Source organism: Ictalurus furcatus, chromosome 23 (assembly GCF_023375685.1).
Source record: "Ictalurus furcatus strain D&B chromosome 23, Billie_1.0, whole genome shotgun sequence".
Taxonomy (NCBI): domain Eukaryota; kingdom Metazoa; phylum Chordata; class Actinopteri; order Siluriformes; family Ictaluridae; genus Ictalurus; species Ictalurus furcatus.
Window position 1 is genome coordinate 13,101,208 of NC_071277.1, and position 24,122 is coordinate 13,125,329.

General features: G+C 38.0%; 1 protein-coding gene across 2 annotated transcripts in view; it reads right to left on the reverse strand.

Moving 5' to 3' along the window:
* ptpn3 (protein tyrosine phosphatase non-receptor type 3) overlaps positions 1 to 20,450 on the reverse strand; it is a 46,624-nt gene extending 26,174 nt beyond the window's left edge. For both annotated transcript variants that reach the window (XM_053612031.1, XM_053612030.1), the window contains exons 1-4: positions 20,330 to 20,450; positions 2,021 to 2,183; positions 1,683 to 1,790; positions 1,126 to 1,168 (exon numbers count right to left, since the gene is read on the reverse strand). In XM_053612031.1, coding sequence (XP_053468006.1) covers positions 1,126 to 1,168; positions 1,683 to 1,790; positions 2,021 to 2,164 — 295 coding nt within the window. In that variant the 5' untranslated portion in view covers positions 2,165 to 2,183; positions 20,330 to 20,450. The remainder of the gene's footprint in view (positions 1 to 1,125; positions 1,169 to 1,682; positions 1,791 to 2,020; positions 2,184 to 20,329) is intronic.
* Between the last annotated feature and the right edge of the window lie 3,672 nt (positions 20,451 to 24,122).

Consider the following 24,122-nt stretch of genomic DNA (forward strand, 5'->3'; position numbering starts at 1 on the left):
ACTAAGACCCTTCTGCCCCGATCGCTCAGTGTGGCCAGATGGCCAGCTCTAGGAAGAGTCCTGCTGGTTCCAAACTTCTTCCATTTACGGATGATGGAGGCCACTGTGCTCATTGATATCTTCAATGCTGCAGAAATGTTTCTGTACCCTTCCCCAGATCTGTGCCTCGATACAATCCTGTCTCGGGGGTCTACAGACAATTCCTTGGACTTCATGGCTTGGTCTGTGCTCTGACATGCATTGTCAACTCTGGGATCTTATATAGACAGGTGTGTGCCTTTCCAAATCATGTCCAATCAACAGAATTTACCACAGGTGGACTCCAATCAAGTTGTAGAAACATCTCAAGGATGATCAGTGGAAACAGGATGCACCTGAGCTCAATTTTGAGTGTCATGGCAAAGGCTGTGAATACTTATGTACATGTGCTTTTTTTGTTTTTTATTTTTAATAAATTTGCAAAGATTTCAAACAAACTTCTTTCACGTTGTCATTATGGGGTATTATGTGTAGAATTTTGAGAAAAAAAATTCATTTACTCCATTTTGGAATAAGGCTGTAACATAAAATGTGGAAAAAGTGAAACGCTGTGAATACTTTCTGGATGCACTGTACATACAAACTGCACTTCAGATACAATGCAGTTGTTACCTAATAAATGGTCAAATGAGTACGTGTAGCTTAAGTGCAGATTGTATGTATATAATTGCTGACTGTAGCAAGTCTGTTGCCATTTGGTTGAAAGTATTGGAATGGCAAGGCCAATACTTTTATATTTGCTATACACCAAAAACATTTGGGTTTCAGGATCATAAGATGAATATGAGACGATCAGAACTTCCTGATATTTACGTCTAGATGTGATAAACTACTTGGAACGTGGAATCTTTGGTGGCAGACCATCCAATTATTGGTGCACAAAATATTGAAACGGATAGTCTTAAAGTAAATTAAAGTAAATAACACTTAATATCTGCATCAAGCCAGTGACATCACTGGGCCATCAGATATCTGGATGAAGATCTTTTTTTTGTTTGTTTTTTTAATGATAAAAGCCTGAAAAAACGTTATTTATAAGTCAACATATTATCAAACACTGTGCCTGTGTGTTTGTTTTGTGCTTACCTTTAAGCTGCTTTTTGAAAGGTTTGCTAGGGTCCAGCCACCTCTGAAATGCAAGATGTGAAATGCAACAAAAATTTACTAATATAGCAACATTGATATTCATTAATAGGCATGTGTCGATATGAAATTTTCATATTACCTTAACTTACCTAATTACCTTTTATCACACCACATCGTATTTTGTTTAAAGAAAATACTACCCTTTTGCATTTATCTGCTCTGACTAGGCAGCATTTTAACCAAGAAGAAATTGAAATAGCCACACCGACTATTCCATCCTCTGTGATTTTCCGAATTTCAGAAAATTCTCACAAAGTTATCAGAATCATGGGGTCGTCCATAAAACCTTAGAAGCTAACTTTTTACAGTTACCCTTGGAATGCAGAAATGCTGTACAGAAATGCTGCATCCTTAACCTCCTGAATTGTATGCAGGTAGCAATACAAAGACAAAGTGCCTCATATGTGATTATCAGCGCATGTCTAACCTGTACCATAAAAGTGAATGATGAAAAGGTTTTATACTATCTACAGTACAGCACATACACATATACTCACAGGTGAACTAGAGGTGTCTTCAGTGATCTGGAGACTGAAGTACTGCTTCTCTATTATGCCCAGGTGTTCAAAAGCAAGGTCAAATAATAAAAGCCCAGCATCATGTTTCTGTACATAGAAAAAAAAAGAACACATGCCTTTTAAGTTTGTTTGACGCATACCATTTATGAAAAAGGAGGTTTGATACAAAAGAGTGTATCCAAGCCAAGATTGCATCATTGCAGTTGAATATAATGTTCACCACCCTTCATCTGCCAATAAAGAGCTGCTCTCATTGTTTAATTACACTGCACTCCTGTCTTAGACACATCCATAGTCGCCCACTCGTTTGTACTCACGCTGACTGTAAAAGTGTGTGTTCTGCTGTCAGGGAATATCACGACACAAGATATGCCAGAGTTTGACATATGTGTGCGTTTGGAGAGGTCAACCAGACCCAGAGAGGTGATTTTGTTTCCAAGTGTACACCATGGGGACGTCATCTTCTACACTCAATCAGACCTGTCAGAACAGAAGAAAAGAAAAACATTATTTATGACTTGCTCCATACAACGCACTCACAAACAAATACCACAGATTAAGTGGTGTTTGAAAGCTTGTGAACCCTTTAGGATTTTCTATATTTCTGAATAAATTACATAAAACATCATCAGATTTTCAAGTCCTAAAGTAAACAAAGAGAACACAATGAAGCAAATGAGACAAAAATATTATAATCCGTCATTTATTTATTGAGGAAAATGATCCAATATTACATATCAGTGAGTTGCAAAAAAGTGTTTGAAACTTTGCTTTCAGTAACAGCTTCAATTCTTGGTTGTTGGTGGGTTTCCTCACATGAACTGCTTGCTTCGTGTCCGTTCACAACATTTCAATTGGATTAGGGTCAGGACTTTGACTTGGCCATTCCAAAACATTAACTTTATTCTTTAACCATTCTTTGGTAGAATGACTTCTGTGTTTAGAGTCACTGCCTTGCTGCATGACCCACTTTCTCTTGAGATTCAGTTCACGGACAAATGTCCAGACGTTTTCCTTTAGAATTCAATGGTATACTTCAGAATTGTTCCATTAATGACGGAAGCCGTCCTGGCCCAGAATAGGGATGGGCGATATTGACTTAAAACTATATCACTATATTTTCTGGTATTTATTGGAATAACGATATCAGTGACATTATAAATATAGTACAATTCACCACTGTTTTTTTGGAGACAAGTGACAGCTGCATGCAGTCTTGAGAGCCTCAGGAATAGAAACATTGATCTAAAAGTAAAACTGATTTTCTGTGACAAAACCAGTTCCAGATTGTAGAGGTAGCTCCTCATTTAGCAATAAACTCCTCCTCAGCTTCACGTCCGCCTTCCGCCATAGTTGTTTTTGCTCTGCACGTGAGCTGCAAATGGGTCGCACACAACAGTACGTCATCGATAATGCTTTATCGTTATTATCGCGGGAAGACTAATTCTTATTGTGGGGAGAATTTCTACCGGTATATCGCAAACGATATTGCCCATCCCTAGCCAGAAGCGGCAAAACAGGCCCAAACCATGGTACTACCAGCACCGTGTTTCACAGATGGGATAAGGTTCTTATGCTGGAATCCAGTGATTTCCTTTCTCCAAACATAACACTTCTCATTTAAAACGAAAAAATCTATTTTGGTCTCATCCGTTCACAAAACATTTTTCCAATTGCCTTCTGGCTCGTCCACGTGATCTTTAGCAAACTACAGATGGGCAGCAAATGTTCTTTTTTGAGAGCAGTGGTTTTCTACTTGCAGCCCTGGCATGCACGCCATTGTTAATAATAATTAATTAGAGCTGCAACAACTAATCGATAATAATTGATTATGAAAATCGTTGTCAACGAATCTCATTATTGATTAGTTGGTCTGCGCACGACGCAGGGGAGCTTTACTCATCAAGTTACTTCTGTTACGAAAACACGGAGAGTAATTACCAAAGTTCTGTCCCAAATGAAGTACTATACACTTACACTATGCACTATATACTCAACCTTTTAGTTTATGAATTTTAGAAAGGTAATATCGTCTCAAAAAGAACACTAGCGGGTTTTTTTTACTAACTGCAAGTATAAGCCGTTATCTAGTTGATGGCACATGACGTCATATGCATGTAATGCGACACCGCTAGCTTTAGCCTAATACCAGAGTCACCAACAATGACTTTCTTCAGTTTACCTGAAGTTTACCAGTTTACCTGGTGTCAATGTTACCTTTTATTCCCAACATTACCTCAGTGACCATCAGACAGAGGCGAAATCATCACGTGACTGAGGAAGAAAGTGTGAGAAGATCAAACTTTACAAAGCAGAGTTTGTGTAGCACGAGCATGACAGTGATGCTTTCGTGAGTTGCTTAAAAGTTTAGTTTAATTTAAGTTTATTGTCATTATATGCTGTATCAGTGTAACTTCTGTTGCTTTTATAATGGAAGTGATCTATTAGTAACGAGGCCGGGGTGATGCACACTGGGAGCGCAAGTAAGATCTGTAATGTCTAATTAAAACATTATGATCACAAGTAAAATAATATGTCTAAAGGCAGTGAGTAACAGAAATCACTAGGTGCAGTGAAAGGAGTTTTTATTATTAATTCAGGACTGTAGATTAATTCAGTGCTTTTTGTGCATCCATAAAAAGTCATTTTATATATATATATATATATATATATATATATATATATATATATATATATATATATATATATATATACATATACATACACACACACACACACACACACACACACACACACACATACACGTATATAATTAATCACTTATATTCTGGCGCGTGTGAATGTATTGGGTTCTTTTCAGTCTTATATAATTGGACAAACACTTGGGTAAAGTTTTAGTCTGATGTTTATATTTGTAACACTCAGTTTGTGAATTTTATTTTAATTAAATGAAAAAAAAGGTACTGAAAGTTTGCCCCATCCGATTAATCGAAAAAATAATCGTCCAACTAATCGATCATGAAAATAATCGTTAGTTGCAGCCCTATAATTAATATTTGCTTAGATTTATATAGCGCTTTTCTAGACACTCAAAGCGCTTTACATTGTATGGGGGAATCTCCTCAAACCACCACCAGTGTGTAGCATCCACTTGGATGATGCGACGGCAGCCATAGTGCGCCAGAACACCCACCACACACCAACTATTGGTGGAGAGGAGAGTGATGTAGCCAATTCAGGGATGGAGATTATTAGGGGGCCGTGACAGATGAGGGCCAATGGGGGAATTTCATCAGGACACCAGGGTTATACCCCTACTCTCTTACAAGAAGTTTCCTTGAATTTTTAATAACCGCAAAGAGTCATCATTGTTGTTCAGTGTTCTCTTGATGGTGGACTCGTGAACATTAACATTTGCTAATGTGAGAGAGGCCTTTAATTGCTTAGAAGTTACCCTGGGTTCCTTTGTGACCTCGTGGACTATTACATGTCTTGCTCTTGTAGAGATCTTTGTTGGTCGACCACTCCTGGGGAGAGTAGCAATGATCTTAAATTTCCTGTATTTGTACACAATCTATCTGACTGTGGATTTGTGGAGTCTAAACTCTTTAGAGATGGTTTTGTAACCTTTTCCAGCCTGATGAGCATCAACAACTCTTTTTCTGAGGTCCTCAGAAACCTCCTTTGTTCGTGCCATGATACACTTCCACAGACAAGATCAGACTCCGATAGATCCCTGTTCTTTAAATAAAACAGGGCGCTCACTCACACCAGATTGTCATCCCATTGATTGAAAACTCAAATTTCACCTTCAAATTAATGACTAATCTTAGAGGTTCACATACTTTTGCCACTCACATATGTAATATTGGATCATTTTCCTCAATAAGTAAATGACCAAGTAGAATATTTTTCTCTCATTTGTTTAATTAGGTTTTCTTTGTCGACTTTTAGGACTTGTGTAAAAATATAATGATGTTTTAGGACATATGCAAATATATAGATATAAGATGTATATTTATGCAGATGTATAGAAAATTCTAAAGGCTTCACAAAGCACTATACACCACTGTACAATCCACAATGCTCATTGCATCTATAAAGGTTCTCTAAAACCACGAGAGAACCTGAACATAAATTGCCCTTTATAACCTTAATTTAAATCTACCTTAAGATGTTCTTAAAAATTAGCATGTTAATGATGTAACTTGCCTATATTACAAAATATTCATTGTAATTTCCATTTTCATTAAATAGCTACTTTGCATATGATGGAGAGGTATGATGACTGGAAAACAGGTGCCAGTTAATTCAACATACAGTACCTGTTCTTTATAACATAAATATACATTTTCCAGCCAAACCTTTTTTTATTCCTGAAATTCAATTTTCAGAAAGAGGATTTTTTCATTAAGAAGATTCAATGTCATATTATTGAGTGATTCTTCTGTTTTTCCTCCCTCAGTGCACAAGTCCAAGTAATCTCCCATAAGAATGCTCTGCATAACATTCAACGCCGCCAGCACAATATTCAGAGTCTAACAAAGGTCAGTAAAAAAAAAAAAGAAAAGGGCATGGAGAGTCTGACTTACTGGCACAACGGAATAAAACACACTTCAGCCTGGTGGCAGGGCATCACCCATTAAGCGAAACTTGATTTGGTGTTCAATTTGTATTGTCAATTTGGCAAAGTATGAATTATTTTGTATTTGATCACAATTTATGCTTCCAAACTAAGTGAAATGTCCTAAATATAAAAATGAAATAAAAAAATAATTCCATAATTTCTTGCTGCTACCTTGCTAAGCTTAATGCTCCTCACAGATGACACCCAAATCTATTAATGGAAACAAAATAAAACATGCAGGGTAGAAACAAACCATAATATGATTTGCTGAATCATGTCATTACATTATAAATATAGTGTGCTGCAGAAGTAATCACCTCCCTTGAATGTTTCCACATTTTGAAGGGTTATATCCTGGAACTGAACTGGATGTAACTGGGATTGTGTCCTGTCTTTACAGTAGTTAAAATAGTTTGCCAAATAATTTAGGAATAAAACGATTTTACAAAATTGTAATTGCATAAGTATTCACACCCAAACAAAACCCCTAAATTAGCTCTAGTGAAAGTAGTTGCCATCAGAATTCGCAGAATTAGTTGAGTGATGTTTTAATTGCACACAGGTGAACATCACATGATCTCTATATAAATAAACCTGTTCCTGGAAAACACAAGGATTAATTAGAGAATCTTAACAAACAGCATCACGAAGACCAAGGAGCAATCCAAACAATATCAACTATTTAAAAAAATCTCAAACTTTGAACATCCTGCAGAACATTAAATCCATTATTACAAATGAAAAGAATATGGCATAACCACAACTCTGCCTAGAGGAGGCCATCCACCAATAGTCAGTGACTTTAAGGAGGGCATCAGTCAGAGAAGCAACGACACGGCCAAGGCTAATTCTGAAGGAGTTAGAGATCCATAGCTCACATTTAAATGAGATTTATGAAACAGTGGTGAGCCCAATGAAATCCCATATGGAGTTTGCCAAAAGACATGTTAGAGACTCAGCAAACTTGGTTAGAGATTTGATTGTCTGATGAGACCATTGAGCTTTTGGTTTTGACACAAAAGCACTATAGTTGGCAGAAACCATATACTGCTCATCATCCTGAAAACACCATCATGACAGTGAAGCACGGTTGTGGTGGCATCACAAATGCGGATGTATTACACTGAGTGCCTTTATCAAAGGCTATGATACATGCATCACTCCATCCCTAATTTGTTAGCCAGTTTATGAATCTTCAGAAATTTAACTTGGCTAGCTAAGTTATGCATACCGACATTTGTTTTGAAAATTGGTTTCGCCAAACAAACGTATCATGTGAAAAGTAGCCAGCAAACACTAACACTTTACACTCTATCTTGTTCACAGCATGCTTATGGAATAAAATTCAATCAGTACACCAAGTCTCTAGATCACATAACTGTTTCCTATCTGTGTGCTGTAATAACAGGTATAGACGAAGACCTTCTTCATTTAAATTAACTTCAGATAATCAAAGGTGTGGTCATATTACACAGCAACTTGAATATGCCAAGGACAAATCTAAAACTTGGAGGAACTTCAGTAAGATTAAAGCTCTGACTCACAACATGCAATCCAATCTGGGCTACACACTTTTCCCTTTTACAAGTTTTCTCAGTATATAGGAGACAATCTCCGGCTTTTAGCACTGCGGTACCATACTTTTAATACACAGCTTCTAAACTCTGCTTTCTAAAGTTCACCAATACTTTAATACGCATTACAAACAAGTTTAACATTTCCAGGGATTACATTTCAAAGTACGACACATAAGAGTGTATTTGTCCAGATTGTGCAACCTTAACACAAACCCACGCCTACTTTTTGAGCCTAAACATGTCTCCACATTATTTTAAATTCTCTTCTCCCCTCCTCACCCAATACAGCTTAGGAATGTGAAACCGAGACTGTGAAGCAGATAACAGACATCTCTTAGTGTACAGCACAGATAAGGAGAAGACCTTCAGTGATGTAGGCTAGATGACTGCAACAACTAGTCTCCTCCGGCAAAAGACATCACAAAACAAGTTCACTTTAAAGATAGACAAAAGGTATTGTAATGTTTCGTTTTCAAAGAACACAACACCAAAAAACATTTTATAATTAGAATTATTTTTTATTTCTTTTCAAAACGATCAACTTGGCCCACTGGTGTCTATTTGTAATATTAAAGATATTAATGATATATAGACAGAGAAATCATAAGTTGTGAAGAACAGTCTTAATCCATCCATGCATCCATCCGAGTGCAACTGCAAAGGCTGCAGAATTTTCCAGAAAGCAAAATCGGCTTACTCATATTGATTTTCACCCAAGTAAGAATTGACCCTGTCACCATAACAAAACTAGTAAAACAAAGTCTGCGACTAGATTTATTAGTAACCACTAGGACCAGGTCACTAAAAAAAAAAAAAAGACAATACATTTTACTTACATTTCATCCCATGATAAAGGCTTTAATGAAAAGGCAGTTGAAGATATATAAAATGTAAATTTTCCATGATGTCAAAATGCAGCTAAATATTAGCAGAACTTTACAGCATAGCCATAACAGTAAAAGAGTTCCCTAAAACGGTTGTACCACACACATCATTGTTAAAGTTTGAGCAAATGGATCAGTGAAGGGGTCGAACTGGAAAAAGAAAAACACCTCAGGTGTTATTTAGGCGGTGATAAATAAAAACATAGAATTGAAGGAGGGTAAACTTTATTTTCCCCATGACTGTACATCTGAGATTCAAATAAAAATTAATTCCTTTAATTTACAAATTAGTTCATGCAATTTACAAATTAGTTCTTATATTTTGCCAGATAAGAATGGTTTCGGTTCGAGTTAAGCCATATGACCATATAATAATAATAATAATAATAATAATAATAATAATATAATAATATGACCAAACAATGTCACAATACACTTTTCTAAGATATCTTGGTTATTATGGTTTTGTTTTTAAAAATAAAATATGTTTTCATACATCTTTTTATAACATTTGCAAATTGTTTTAAAATGTTGTGCTTATTCTTTAAAATTGTTAAGTTTTAACTTTATATATTAGTTCATTTATTGCTCATATTTCATGCAGTTCATTTATCTATGAAAACAAAATTATTATTTATAACCAACTATAAAATTTTGTAATGAAAAACTACTACATTGCTGGCAGTTTGTGAGTAAACCTAGATATTGTGATACATACATATCGTGCATCATAGAAATGATTTCAAGAATTGTGATCACCCACACCTTGTTTTGGCAAACATTCATTAATTAAATAACATGCTTAAGATGAAGTTAACCAAGTAACAAAGGAGCATTACAAGCCTGGTGAACTGAAACAACAAAAATAAGGAAGACTTAATTAATGCATTAAATACATCACTAAGTACCTGTTGGCAAAGTCAAACCCTTAAATATCCCTCCTGAAAGAAATCACTAAGCAGTGCTGTACATGTGACAGTAAATCCTTCACAATATCTTTCTTATTATTATTGTGAAATATAGGACATAAAAACATTATTGTTCCAGCTTTACACCTTGTGTATTTGGCATAGTATATGAATAGAAAGCTTAAGCTAAACGTCATGGCATTCAACCCTGAAGTGTTTGAGTGTTTAAGTGAAAAGAAGTAAACACAACCTCTGCAGCAAACTATTAAAAAAAAAAAAAAAAAAAAAAAACTTCTGCAAAGGTCAATTTTTTGCACAGTTACTTTGAATTTCATGAACTTTCATGGAAATTAAGCAATTATGGCATGTTCAATGTCTGGACACCTTTCCAATTCTAAAGTCTCTGAACCAAATTAATTTGTTAGGCCTTAATTGACTCGCTACTCAGATCAAGAATCGTCATCGGAGCATGGAGCATAATAAATTTTATGACTTTTCAAACAACCATGGGCTGCTCTAAGCAGCTGTCTGAGGATCTGAAAATGAATCTACTTGATGCCTACTAAACAGGGGAAGTCTATAAAAAAGATATCAAAGCACTTCCAGCTCACAATTTCCACTGTCTGAAACGTCATTAGGAAATGGCAGTTAAGGAAAGCTGTCCTCAGAAGGAAATCTTACATGAATCTTTCAGAAGGAAATGTGAACACTGGAATAAATTGGGGGAAAAGAAAAAATTCTACAATCCCCAAAAGGTACATTTGGAGGGGGAAAAAGGAGTTGCCGTTGATGAAAAGAACATATTTCCAATGTTAAACATGGGGGTGTCTCTACAATGCTTTGGGGTTGAATGGCATCCAGCAGCACAGGAAACACTGCACTGGTAAATGAATGAATGGATTCCAATGTATAATCAGCAAGTCCTGGAAGCAAATGTGACACAGCCAGTCAGGAAACTGAGGCTGACATCCACAACAGAACAATGATCCAACGCCAACCTCAAAATCCACCATGAACGACTTCAAGAAATGCAAGGTGAAGCTTTTGGAATGGCCGTCCCCCGATTTGAACATCATTAAGAGCTACAAACATGCAAGATGGTGCAAGAATATCTCTAAAACTAGAAACAAGAATAGAAAGACTGCGATATCTGCCAAAGGGGGGGTGATGCTAAGTACTGACTTAGCAGGGTGTCCAAAGTTTTGCACATGCCACAATTACTGTTTTTTTTCCCTCCTTTTGTTTTTTACATCATCAAATATAAATTAACTGTGCACTAATGTTTGCAGAAAATGTTTACTTACTTATGTTTGCTTCATTTCACAGCATAAAGCAAGAAAATGTGTCATCTGGGGAAGGGTGCAAAATATTTTGCATACCACTGTAACCTTTACCGCTGTGACCCTAACCTTTAACACACTCTCTGTGTGTGTGTGCATATATTAATGTCAAACACTCCTGGCTTTGTACATTTACTCTTACACTTGCACATGCTCTGAGCCAATCAGTGGAAGTTAATGTTTATATTATTCAAGGTCTCTTACTCCAGAAGAGATAGTCTGCTGTGAATATTTAAATGTTATTCTGGTATATAAACAACACTGAATCTGAGACACACTAGTACTATTTTAACTTGGTCTTCAGTGATTCTAATACAACCAATGACAGGTCTCACACATATGCTCACTATTACAGCCCTGTATGTAGTGGTAGCAAGGACAGACAATTATAAGTCACACATTCCAAGAGTGTCACACTCCCCAGGTCATAAGTAAAAGACACCTAAATGCAGAGCCAAGTTAAGCTATAGTCACAGTGGTGCCTGAAAGTTTTTCTACATTTCTGCATAAATATGACCTAAAACATCATCAGATTTTCACACAAGTCCTAAAAGGAGATTTAAAAAAAAAAAGAACCCAATTAAACAAATGATACAAAAATATTATACTTGGTCATTTATTTATTGAGGAAAATGATCCAATATTACATATCTGTGAGCAGCAAATGTACATGAACTGCTTACAGTATCTGCTGTGACCCCCTTGTGCAGCAATAACGGTAACTGTTCATCAGTCCTGCAGATCAGCTTGGAAGAATGAATATATATATATTATATATATTATATATATTATATATACACACACACACACACACACACACACACACACATATATACATACACACAGTATCTCACAAAAGTGAGTACAACCCTCACATTTTTGTAAATATTTGATTATATCTTTTCATGTGACAACACAGAAGAAATGACACTTTGCTACAGTGTAAAGTAGTGAGTGTACAGCTTGTGTAACAGTGTAAATTTGCTGTCCCCTCAAAATAACTCAACACACAGCCATTAATGTCTAAACCGCTGGCAACAAAAGTGAGTACACCCCTAAGTGAAAATGTCCAAATTGGGACCAATTAGCCATTTTCCCTCCCTGGTGTCATGTGACTTGTTAGTGTTACAAGGTCTGAGGTGTTAATGGGGAGCAGGTGTGTTAAATTTGGTGTAATCGCTCTCACACTCCCTCATACTGGTCACTGGAAGTTCAACATGGCACCTCATGGCAAAGAACTCTCTGAGGATCTGAAAAAAAGAATTGTTGCTCTACATAAAGATGGCCTAGGCTATAAGAAGAATGCCAAGACCCTGACACTGAGCTGCAGCACAGTGGCCAAGACCATACAGCGGTTTAACAGGACAGGTTCCACTCAGAACAGGCCTTGCCATGGTCGACCAAAGAAGTTGAGTGCACATACTCAACGTCATATCCAGAGGTTGTCTTTGGGGAAATAGACGTATGAGTGCTGCCAGCATTGCTGCAGACGTTGAAAGGGGGGGGTCAGCCTGTCAGTGCTCAGACCATACGCCACACACTGCATCAAATTGGTCTGCATGGCTGTCGTCCCAGAAGGAAGCCTCTTCTAAAGATGATGCACAAGAAAGCCCGCAAACAGTTTGCTGAAGACAAGCAGACTAAGGACATGGATTACTGGAACCCTGTCCTGTGGTGACCAAGATAAACTTATTTGGTTCAGATGGTGTCAAGCGTGTGTGGCAGCAACCAGGTGAGGAGTACAAAGACAAGTGTGTCTTGCCTACAGTCAAGCATGGTGGTGGGAGTGTCATGGTCTGGGGCTGCACGAGTGCTGCCAGCACTGGGGAGCTACAGTTCATTGAGGGAACCATGAATGCCAACATGTACTGTGACATACTGAAGTAGAGCACGATCCCAGCATGTATTCCAGTATGATAACGACCCCAAAACACATCTCCAAGACGACCACTGCCTTGCTAAAGAAGCTGAGGGTGAAGGTGATGGGCTGGCCAAGCATGTCTCCAGACATAAACCCTATTGAGCATCTGTGGGGCATCCTCAAACGGAAGGTGGAGGAGCTCAAGGTCTCTAACATCCACCAGCTCCGTGATGTCGTCATGGAGGAGTGGAAGAAGACTCCAGTGGCAACCTGCGAAGCTCTGGTGAACTCCATGCCCAAGAGAGTTAAGGCAGTGCTGGAAAATAATGCTAGCCACACAAAATATTTACACTTTGGGCCCAATTTGGACATTTTCACTTAATTAATGACTGTGTGTTATTTTGAGGGGACAGCAAATGTACACTGTTACACAAGCTGTACACTCTCTACTTTACATTGTAGCAAAGTGTCATTTCTTCAGTGTTGTCACATGAAAAGATATAATCAAATATTTACAAAAGTGTGAGGGGTGTACTCACTTTTGCGAGATACTGTAATTTTATATTTATTTAAATATATATATATATATATATATATATATATATATATATATATATATATATATATATACACACATACACACACTCTCTCCGTGTAAAAAGCAGTGGCCATAACTTAACACCCCTCTGTAATTACCACATCCAGAGTCACCTTCTCAATGTGACATTTCACATCATTTAAATACTACTACCCTCTCCGGACTCTCAGAACTGTGTGTATTTGTGCAAGCATGACACTGCTCTTGCTGCGGCGACATTTATTTCATGCTCATATCCATCCTCATGTCCATTTGTTTGCAGAGCATGCACAAGATCCGTCACTAATGAATACTCTGGAAATAATTTGCACACCACAACATGTTTCTTGGGAAAAAGGCTGACAGCATCAAAGCCGGGATGTGCCATTAGCAAATCTTTTACCACAAAAGATGACTTAGTGCTCCAGTACATGATGGCCAAGGAACTTCTGTTGAATCTGCCTTCACTTACATTTGTTGTATTCAGTCCTAGAGCACTGATCATTTTCAGCTCTAATCTTAATCACAATTACATTTAGGTGAACACTGATGCCTTAGTGAGCCTTGACAATGTTGTGTCTATAGCACACAAAAGCCTGCTTGGACAAGAGGCCAGGAGAATTCTCTTGAAAAACATGTGCATTAAACACAGAGTACTATTGTTGATGAAGCAGAAATGGGTAACCTGGGATTTTCATATCCACTGTAGAGAAAACTGCATTCACCCAAACAATCCAAAGCCAATATTTCCTCTTTTTTGTAGAAGACAATAGTCTGGCTATATAAGATTACCACAGCACTATATATTCTTATTTTCCCCCCCACCCTCTAAGTGTGTGTGTGTGGGGGGGGGGGGGTCCACTCATACAGATAAACTAGGAGTCATGCTTGAAACACTGTACTGTAAGAGGAATTGGTGGTTCATCAGAGAGTCAGGAGGAAAGGTTTAAGGTCACAGACGGTCTGGACAGGCACATGATGATGATGATGATATTATTATTATTACAGACACTTAAATGTTAAAGGAAACAAATCTCATTGGCACAAAATGCTAAAATGCATAATGCACAATGAGATGCTTGAGGTTCATTTTGCTTAAAGACAAGTATAATTAAAATTTTTATTATTTAAACAGTCATTTTCTAAAAGCATAAGCCATGATAGATAAAAATGGTACATCATGAAATAGTTATTTGATTGCGAGTTGAGATATATATGGCCAAAAGTTTGTAGACACCTGACCATCACACCCATATGTGGTTCCTCCCCAAACTGTTGCCATAAAGTTGGAATCACACAACTGTATAGAGTCTCTTTGTATGCTGTAAAATTATGATTTCCCTTCACTGGAACCAAGAGGCCCAAACTGTTCTAGCATGACGATACCTGTGTGCACAAAGTGAACTCCATGAAGACATGGTTTGCCAAGGTTGGAGTGGAAGAACTTGAGTGTCCTGCACCGAGCCCTGACCTCAAACCCTTACACAGATACTAGTCCAGGGTCTTGTTATCACAAAACTGGACTACTGCAACTCACTACTTTTGGGCCTCCCAGCCGGCTCCATCAAACCCTTCAGATGATTCAGAATGCTGCAGCATGCCTCGTCTTCAACCAGCCCAAGAGAACCCATGTCACACCCCTCTTCATCTCCCTCCACTGGCTTCCTGTAGCTGCCTGCATCAAATTCAAGGCCTTGATGCTCACGTACAAGACCTTGTCTGGAACAGCACCCTCCTACCTCAACTCTCTCCTGAAGGCTTAGGTTCCCTCACGCAATCTGCGATCGATTAGCGACCGACGCCTAGTAGTTCCTACTCAGCGTGACTCAAGGTCCCTTTCCAGAACCTTCAAACTAACTGTTCCTCAGTGGTGGAATGAACTTCCAACTTCAATCTGGACCGCAGAATCTCTCACCATCTTCAAAAAACAGCTAAAGACCCACCTCTTCCGTGAACACCTAACCAACTCATTAAAAAAAAACATAATAATAATAATAATAATAATAATAATAATAATAATTGCACTTACACTTCTACTCTGCGCACTTTGCTTCTTCTGGAACTCAATTAATGGATCTTGTATGGTAGCACTACTTGTATTGTTCTCTGCTTGATATATCGCTTTGCTTGTATTTTCTTATTTGTAAGTCGCGTTGGATAAAAGCATCTGCTAAATGAATAAATGTAAAATGTAAACCCACTGAACACCTTTGGGAAAAATTGGATTGGTGACTGAGCCCCAGGCCTCCTCACCAGACATCAGTGCATCAGGGTAAATCCCCACAGCCAAGTTCCAACATGTAGTGGAAAGCCTTCCCTGAAGAGTAGAGGTTATTATAACAGCAAAAGGGGAATAAATCTGAAATGGGATATTCAAAAAGCACACACGGTGTGATGGTCAGATGTCCACAAACTTTTGGCCATATAGTATACATTAGTGTTAATGGCGATATGTTAAAAAAAAGAAACATTCTGTTTTTGGTAAAAGCCTGGATTACAGTTATACAGAATTACATAATCTGTTACAAAATTCTAATAGCAAATGTTTTAGTGGCTTATCTTGTACAGCTTGATAAGTAATTATCTTGAAAGGCCAATGTAATCTAAAACCAGCTTTTTTTATATATATATATATTGGCACATATCTATATTTATCTAATATCTCGTAAAGCTAGACATCAAATTAAATGTGTTCTTAATAATACACCCACTCTGTTCTCCACTTCCTGGTTCCCTCCTCCTCCTAGAACTGTTCAACAAAGAATTGACAACTACGTGACGCCAATTACTCCTTACTAAATACCAAGACCATGTTTCTATGAGCATGACTGCTCTTAATAGCCTGAAATAATGAGTGTTTTCTTTTTCTACTGGATTCCATGCTTCTATACAGATGTGAAACAACTGCTTTCAGACTTAATAGGGTGTGTGCAAGACAGAGATTTGTAAAAGTGCATGCAAGGCTGTTTGCAGTTTGTATGTAGGGGTGTGCATGTATGAGTTTATGAAGTTTGGAGGGTTGGTTAAAAATCAGAGTGGAAGTAACATGATCCAGTGTTTTCACTTCTCAACCTCTGTAATGTGCATATAAACACTTGCTTCTTTTAAAGGAAAACCTCACCCTGAAACACACTGAATGTGTGTATACTGAAATGCTTGCGATGTGTTCAGCAATTCTGGTACTAATTTGGTGGTTGGTGCTGTATTTCTGTGAAAGGTTAGCGGTTGTGTGCCACACTGATGTCATGGATGCATATTTCTAGTGCAGTCACAGTGGTGTTTAATGGGAGAACAATTTTAGAAAATCTAAAAGCGATAGTGGTCGGGTTTCACTCCGAAATACAAAATAGTGTCTTTATTCGCTCATCATTTTCTAGTGACATTCAACATCATATTGAAGATATTAATGAGAAAGCCAATGTAGAAGTAATAGAGACAGCAAACATTGGACTCAAAGTTCCAGACTGGAGCTACACTAAAAACTATGGCCAAAAGTTTGTGGACAACTGGCCATCATACCTATACTATTGTCACAAAGTTGGAAGCACACAACTGTATAGGACGTCTTTGTATGCTGTGGCAATAAAGATTTCCCTTCCCTGGAACTAAGAGGCCCAAACACATACCAGCATGACAATGCCCCTGTGCACTAAGCGAGCTCATGAAGACATGGTTTGCCAAGTTTGGAGTGGAAGAACTTGAGTGGCCTGCACAGAGCCCTGACCTCAACCCCACTGAACACCTTTGAGATGAACTGAAATGCTGACTGCACCCCAGGCCTCCTCACCTGACATCAGTGCCTGACCTCACTAATGCTCTTATGGCTGAATGGACAAATCCCTACAACCATGCGCCAAAATCTAATGAAAAGCCTTCCCAGAAGATTATTATAACATTATTATAACAGGGAGGGCTAAATCTGTAAAGAGATGTTCAAAAAGCATATGTGGGTGTGATGGTCAAATGTCCACAAAATTTTTGCCACATAGTGTATATGATGCAGTTGCACTGAGTTATGACAAGAGACTCAGCTCAGTTAGTTAGGTAAGAGAGCTGGATAGACATAAAGGGCTAAAGCACTGCTGCATCATAAGCTTTAGGTAAAGATGACGTGAAGGCTAAATACTGCTGGTACCACCATCAGCATGTAGCCGAACAGCATTGCCATTAACCAAGGAAAGAAGTCCAGGCTAAAAAAAACCCTTGGGATTTAATTACAAAATAAATCTTGAACAATGCTGAAGATCTCACACATTATGTATAATGATTAACATTAAATGAAAGTCATTCACAGTGATTTTTCCTTCATGTTACCCGTTCCCCTAATGCTATGTGGTAACAGGAACAAAAAGGAAGATCCAACACCCCTTTTGGAGTCACAAAGGAATCCAGCTTAGTCTCACATGACAATGATGTGGAGCCAAATGATTTTTTCCATTATGAAACTCTGTGTGCTATAACCTGCCTTTGTCTATGTCATTGGTGACGAACACTCTTCCTTGAGATCTATCTTCCTGCAGGTTTCATCTCCAACCAAAATCTAACACACCTGTTTTAATTGATAAAGAACTTCTTCAAATCTACGATTTGTGTCTTTATGACAAAAAGAAATTATTTTTAAAAAAAAAATGACATTAGGTATGAGATACAGTACCCTCCACTAATATTGGCACCCTTTGTAAATATGAGCAAAGAAGGCTGTGAAATTTAGTTTAACCTTTTGACATTTAGTTTAAAAAAAATACTCTCACAAAAATACTCTGCTCTCATGGATATCAAACAACTGCAAACAAAACACAGGTTTATCAAAAAGAATTGTTAAAGATAGGTGTGCAACAATTATTGGCACCCATATGAATTCATATGAGAAAAATATATTTGAAGTATATTACCATTGATATTTACTTCTTTTTTTTTTAGTACACCGGGGTGACTAGGAACAGGAAATTTTCAACCATGACTTCCTGTTTTACAGGGTTAAAAATATGAGGTAACATAGGTCAAACTCCCTTAATCATTCATAACAATGGGTAAGACCAAGGAATATAGCTGTGATGTGTGGCAAAAGGTTGTTGAGCTTCACAAAATGGAAAGTGGCTATAAGAAATAGCACAAGCATTGAAAATACCCATTTCAACCATCAGGGCAATAACTAAGTTGTTCCATTCAACTGGAAATGTAATGAATCAACCTTGAATTGGACGCGTGTCTATATTAGGGATGTCACGAGAGCCGATACTTCTGTACCAAGTCGGTACCAACATTCTTAAAATGTGACGGTTCTTGTTTTTCTGCAGTAGCGTTAGTACCGTTTGTAATGAAGGTACCATGGTTGTAATTCTTCCGGACCTGATGGGGCAGCAAATACGTGCAAGTGTTTTAGTCGGTCCACAAGTGATAAAGAAGAAGAACAACTACAAGCACACAGGGAAAAACTACAGAAGATTAGCTCCGCCCCGACTCGTTGAGAGGAAAGGTGTTATGGAATATGGAAATACTTTGCATTCGAGGCGGATGACAACAAACATATAATTCATGCTCTGAAGCCGGTGTGCAACCGATGCTATCGTTCATTTCAAACAAAACGAGGAAACGCCTCGAATTTGGTGAAGCACCTGAAAGACGGTCATATATTATGTCTGTTTGAGGCAGCTGGCACTGTAGCCATGAAACCAGCTAACATTACGCTCCATGTAATGTTTGCGATAGCCAGTTATTTGTTAAACAAACTCAAGTGTCTTCAGTTTGCCAGAAACTACTGGAACTTCAGATGGGATCGGGTTCTATGGTCAGAGGTAGCCATATGGAAAAGTACCTCAATACCACGGTTAAATATGGTGGTGGCTCTTTAATGTATTGGGGCTGTTTTTCTGCCAGAGGACCTGGACATTTTGTTAGGATACAAATAGTGCCAGTGTCAAATAGTGCCAATAATTGTTGCACGCCTATATTTAACAAAGATATTTTTGGATAAACCTGTGTTTTGCTTGGAATTGTTTTATATCCATGAGAGCAGAGTATTTTTGTGATTTTTTTTTTTTAACAAAAGTTTAAACAATAAAGACAATTTTTCACAGCATTCTTTGCTCATATTTACCAAGGGTGCCAATATTACTGGAGGGCCCTGTAAGTGTGTGGGTTATATGCAGATTGAGGAATACCAAAAGAAAATCTATCATTCATGTCTAGTTATTGCTAGGAGAACATCAGCTGATTTAAAGCCCTGTCTGAAAGAACACCAGTTGCTCCGTTTGAGAAGAAGACTGATCTCTCACTCATCATGGCCAAATGACCAGTGACATTCAGCTCGTACTTTAACTTAAAAGCTTTATTTAAATTCTATTTAACTAATCATAAAGAACTTAAGTCACCTAAAGACGATTAATAACATACGAAGAAGAATATTTTTCGACCAGTTTTCTGTTAGGTTCGTTTCGGATTTCAGAAGAGTCTGTGGCTGAATCCCAAATGTCTCCCTGCCGCCTATGCGCGTTCACGGCATCAAGTATTAAGTGTTGGCTTCGTACATCCTATGTAGTGCACTACTTTCGGAAATAGGAGCCGTTTGGAGTTCAGCTGCTTCTTCACCGTTTCTAATTGGAACGAACCAACCACGCCTTCAAAATGTTCTGGTCCATGGCGAAGAGTTTGACATGCCCGAGTCGTTCAGCAACACGGAGAATAGCTACGAAATACCTGTGTGGTTTTGTTTGTTTTTAATACACTGACACTCGTGTTCAGGTAGAGTTGAAAACCCTAGCTCGGTTCGACAGACGCCATTTGGAAACGTCTGTTGTTCGCTGACTTTTGTCAGGAAAAAGTTGTTAACTTTTAGCATGAAGCTAAATGAAGCGAGCGCACAGAGGAACTATTTTGGATTAAACGACTTACCTGCGTCTGAAGTCCACTTCCTCACTCTGCTTTGTGCTGTCTCGACATCCCACACGAAAAGCCAGCTGTGTCCATGTTTCGACGAGCCGTCGTCGCAGGTGTTGGTAAACTTCCGGAAAACGCTGTGTCTGTTTTTTTACGGCTTCCTTCGGGAGTGTAGTCGTCACCGCGCGCGCTCGATTCATTGATACGCGAGCACTTGGTTACACACAGCTTAACCGCGTGAGAGTGATTTTGTAGCTCTGCTCTCGGTTTCCCACCACAGCTAGCCTACTTTAATGCTTACTAGAAATAAAAACCATCACGACTGACATTTTGTACCTTATTAGATTGTACTGTTATTAAAAAATGAAGTTCGAGTTATAAAGAAGAAGGAATTTCAGGTGCGCGTGCCCGGCTCAGGGCGCTGGTTCCCTCGCGCCAACAAGCCACGCCCATCTCCTACCTGAAGATAAAAACTGGCAACAACACTGAAGTCTTCATTTGCGACATGCTGAATTTATCCAGTTATCATTTTTCGCATTAATACAGCCTGTGTTTTTAAACACGTTGTGTTGAACTGGGTTTGCTTTTCACAATTCTCCTTATTTCAATTATTTAAGTTATTATTTAAGTTTGTTTGATGCACACAACTGCAATGAACCCTGCATCCCATAAATACTGTAAGTGGTAGCAAATGGTTGGGTTTCATTTCATGTAACATTTTCAGGAGCATAAATCCCATTTACACCAAAAAGCACCAAGTATATGCTTGCACTTGGTTTATTAAATATAATGTGGAAATATATGTAAACATTATAAACATATAGAGTGCTGTGAAAAAGTATTTCCTGATCTCTTCTATTTTTGTGTATATCTCATACTAAATAGGTTTAGATCTTCAAACGAAATACAACATGAAACAAAGGAAACCTGAATAAACACACAATACAGTTTTTAGTTATTGTTTTGTTTTTGTTTTTATTGAAGCAAAAAGAAGTTATCCTATACCTGTCACCATGAAAATCTAGTTGTCCCCTTAAACTTAAAATCTGGTTGTGCCACCTTTAGCAGCAATAACTGTAACCAAATGCTTTTGATAACTGGAGATCAGTCTTTCACTTATTTCTAGGACTGGGACTTACTCCTATGCTTTGGATCATTGTCTTGCTGCATAATGCAGTTACTCTTGAGTTTCAATTTACAGACTGAAGACCGGACATTCTCCTTTAGGATTTTCTGGTAGAGAGCAGAGTTCATGTTTCCCTCAATTATTGCACGTTGCCCAGGCCCTGAAGCAGTAAAGCATCCCCACACCATCACACTGCCACCACCATGCTTGACCATAGGGATGTTCTTTTTGTGGAATTCTGTGTTTGTTTTACGTCAGATGTAACGGGACCCCTGTCTTCCAAACAGTTCCACTTTCCACTCAACAGTCCACAGAGCATTCTCCCAAAAACTTTGAGGATCATCAAAGTGCCATTTCAGATGAGCCTTAATGTTCTTCTGGGTTAGCAGTCGTTTTCACCGCACCACTCTTCCATGGATGGCATTTTCCCCCTGTTTCCTTCTGATAGTGGACTCATGAACAGTGACCTTTATTGATGCAAGAGAGGCCTGTAGGTCCTTTGATGTTGGAGGCCTTGATACGTCTAGTCCAGAAGAACCCCATTATGAATGCAGTTTCATAGATTTGTGGAATTAGTAACTACAGGGGCAAATACATTTTCACACAGGCCCAGTTTGTATTAGAAACTTTTTTGCTTCAATCAATAACATTATCATTTAAAAACTGTATTTTGTGTTTACGCAGGTTGCCTTTGTTTTATCTTAGATTTTGTTTTAATTTAGTATGAGATGAAAATAGAAGAATTCAGGATGGGGCAAATACTTTTTCGCAGCACTGTATGATCAAAGTTCTTTATTCAAATGAGATTTTCACTACACTCTGTGCCAGTGAGAACTTTCACAAAGTTTAGATTTTAACCAACACCAGAGCGTGCTGCTGTAGTAGGCTACAAACTGGAATATCACCCATGTGCTGTTTACATTATGGGCACACACTGTAAAATATAGCATGAATGTTGTATTTTGTAGTGTTGTATGTAGAGGTTCTAGCAAGAAACCATGACAATGCTACCCATAAATTAGCATATTTTTATTGTAAATAGCACATATACAGTGTCTGGTGTAAAGGCCACTTTGATTAACATTAGAATGCCACTGAAGTTTGTGTAAAATGGACTTAAAATTCAATTCAATTCAGTTGAAGTTTATTTACTTAGTGATTATAACAATGGGCATCACAGAGCAACTTTACAGAAATTCAGATGTAGATAATCTCACAGTTTAAATTATACTCCATAAATGCAATTTATGTTCATAAAGGTAAAAAAAAATCTCCTGTGACCCCATCAGCATCTCAGGCCAGCTTGAGAACACTATGTTTACATGTAGATATTATAAAAGTGCACAAGACCACACAATTCAAAAGCACCACTCAATTGTTGAAATAACCCTTTGAGTTTTATTTTGAGCAAATTCACATAATTAAGGTAATGGGAGTAATCCTGAAAATCCTTCTTTCAAGTTTCTCTTAATATACATTCTTAAAAAAGGTTCCATCTTGCACCCTAAGGGATCTTTAGTTTTCCCTCTGAGGGAACTGATAAAAGGTCCTATGAAAAACCCAGGGTTCCCCCTTCAGAAAAAGGGTATCAAGTAGAATCCCTATAGAAAGCTAGAAACAATAATCACCCCTTTTTATTAAAAGTGTAACAGCGCCTCTAGAGTTCATAACGGATATGGCAGGAAGGTAGGTCATTTTTATATTTGGAATAGAGGTCACCTATGACAAAGCAATATAGCCTTATAAATAACAAATGAGTAAGCTATGTGGGATAGAAGGATGAGGAATTGTTCACTGTAACTGTCAAAAACAATTAAATAATGTTGTTTGGATATAGGTATTGCATCACAAATACACTATGACCAAAAGTTTGTGGACACCTGTCCATCACACCCAAATGTGGTTGTTCCCGATTTAGTCCTCCCTTTTGGAATGTGTCATTTCGGAATTGCCCATTCATCCACAATAGCATTAGCGAGGAGGCCTAGGGCTCAATCATCTTTCCAATTAATCTCTGAGGTGTTCAGTGGGTTTGAGGTCAGGGTTCTGTGCAGGCCACTCGAGTTCTTCCACTCCAACCTTGGTGAGTCTTCATGGAACTCACTTTGTGCATATGGGCATTGTCATGCTAAAACAGGTTTTGGCCCCTTGGTTCCAGTGAAGGGAAATTGTAATGCTACAGTAAAGAAAGACATCCAGTACAATTGTGTGCTTCTAACTTTGTGGCAGCAGATTGGGGAAGAAGTACATATGGTCAGGTGTCAACAAACTTTGGGCCATATACAGTCTCCTCTGAAAGTATTGGAATGGCAAAGCCAATTCTTTTTTTTTTTTTGCTGTACACTGAAGACATTTTGGTGAATATCATAATTTTAGCTATTTCCTGATATTTACATCTAGATATGTTAAACAGCTTAGAACTTAGACCACCCAATTTTTAGGTGAACAAAAGTCTAGGAACAGATAGTCTTAAAGTAAATAACACTTAATATTTGGTTGCAATAACTCCATCAATTCACGACCCACTGAAATAACCAAACTATTGCATTCTTCTTTTTGTGATGATTTTTCCGGGCATGTACCACAGTTTGTTGTATGTTTGGAGGGTTTCTCCCTTCAGTCTCCTCTTCAGGAGGTGAAGTGCATGCTCAATTGGGTTAAGGTCTGGTGATTGACTTGCTC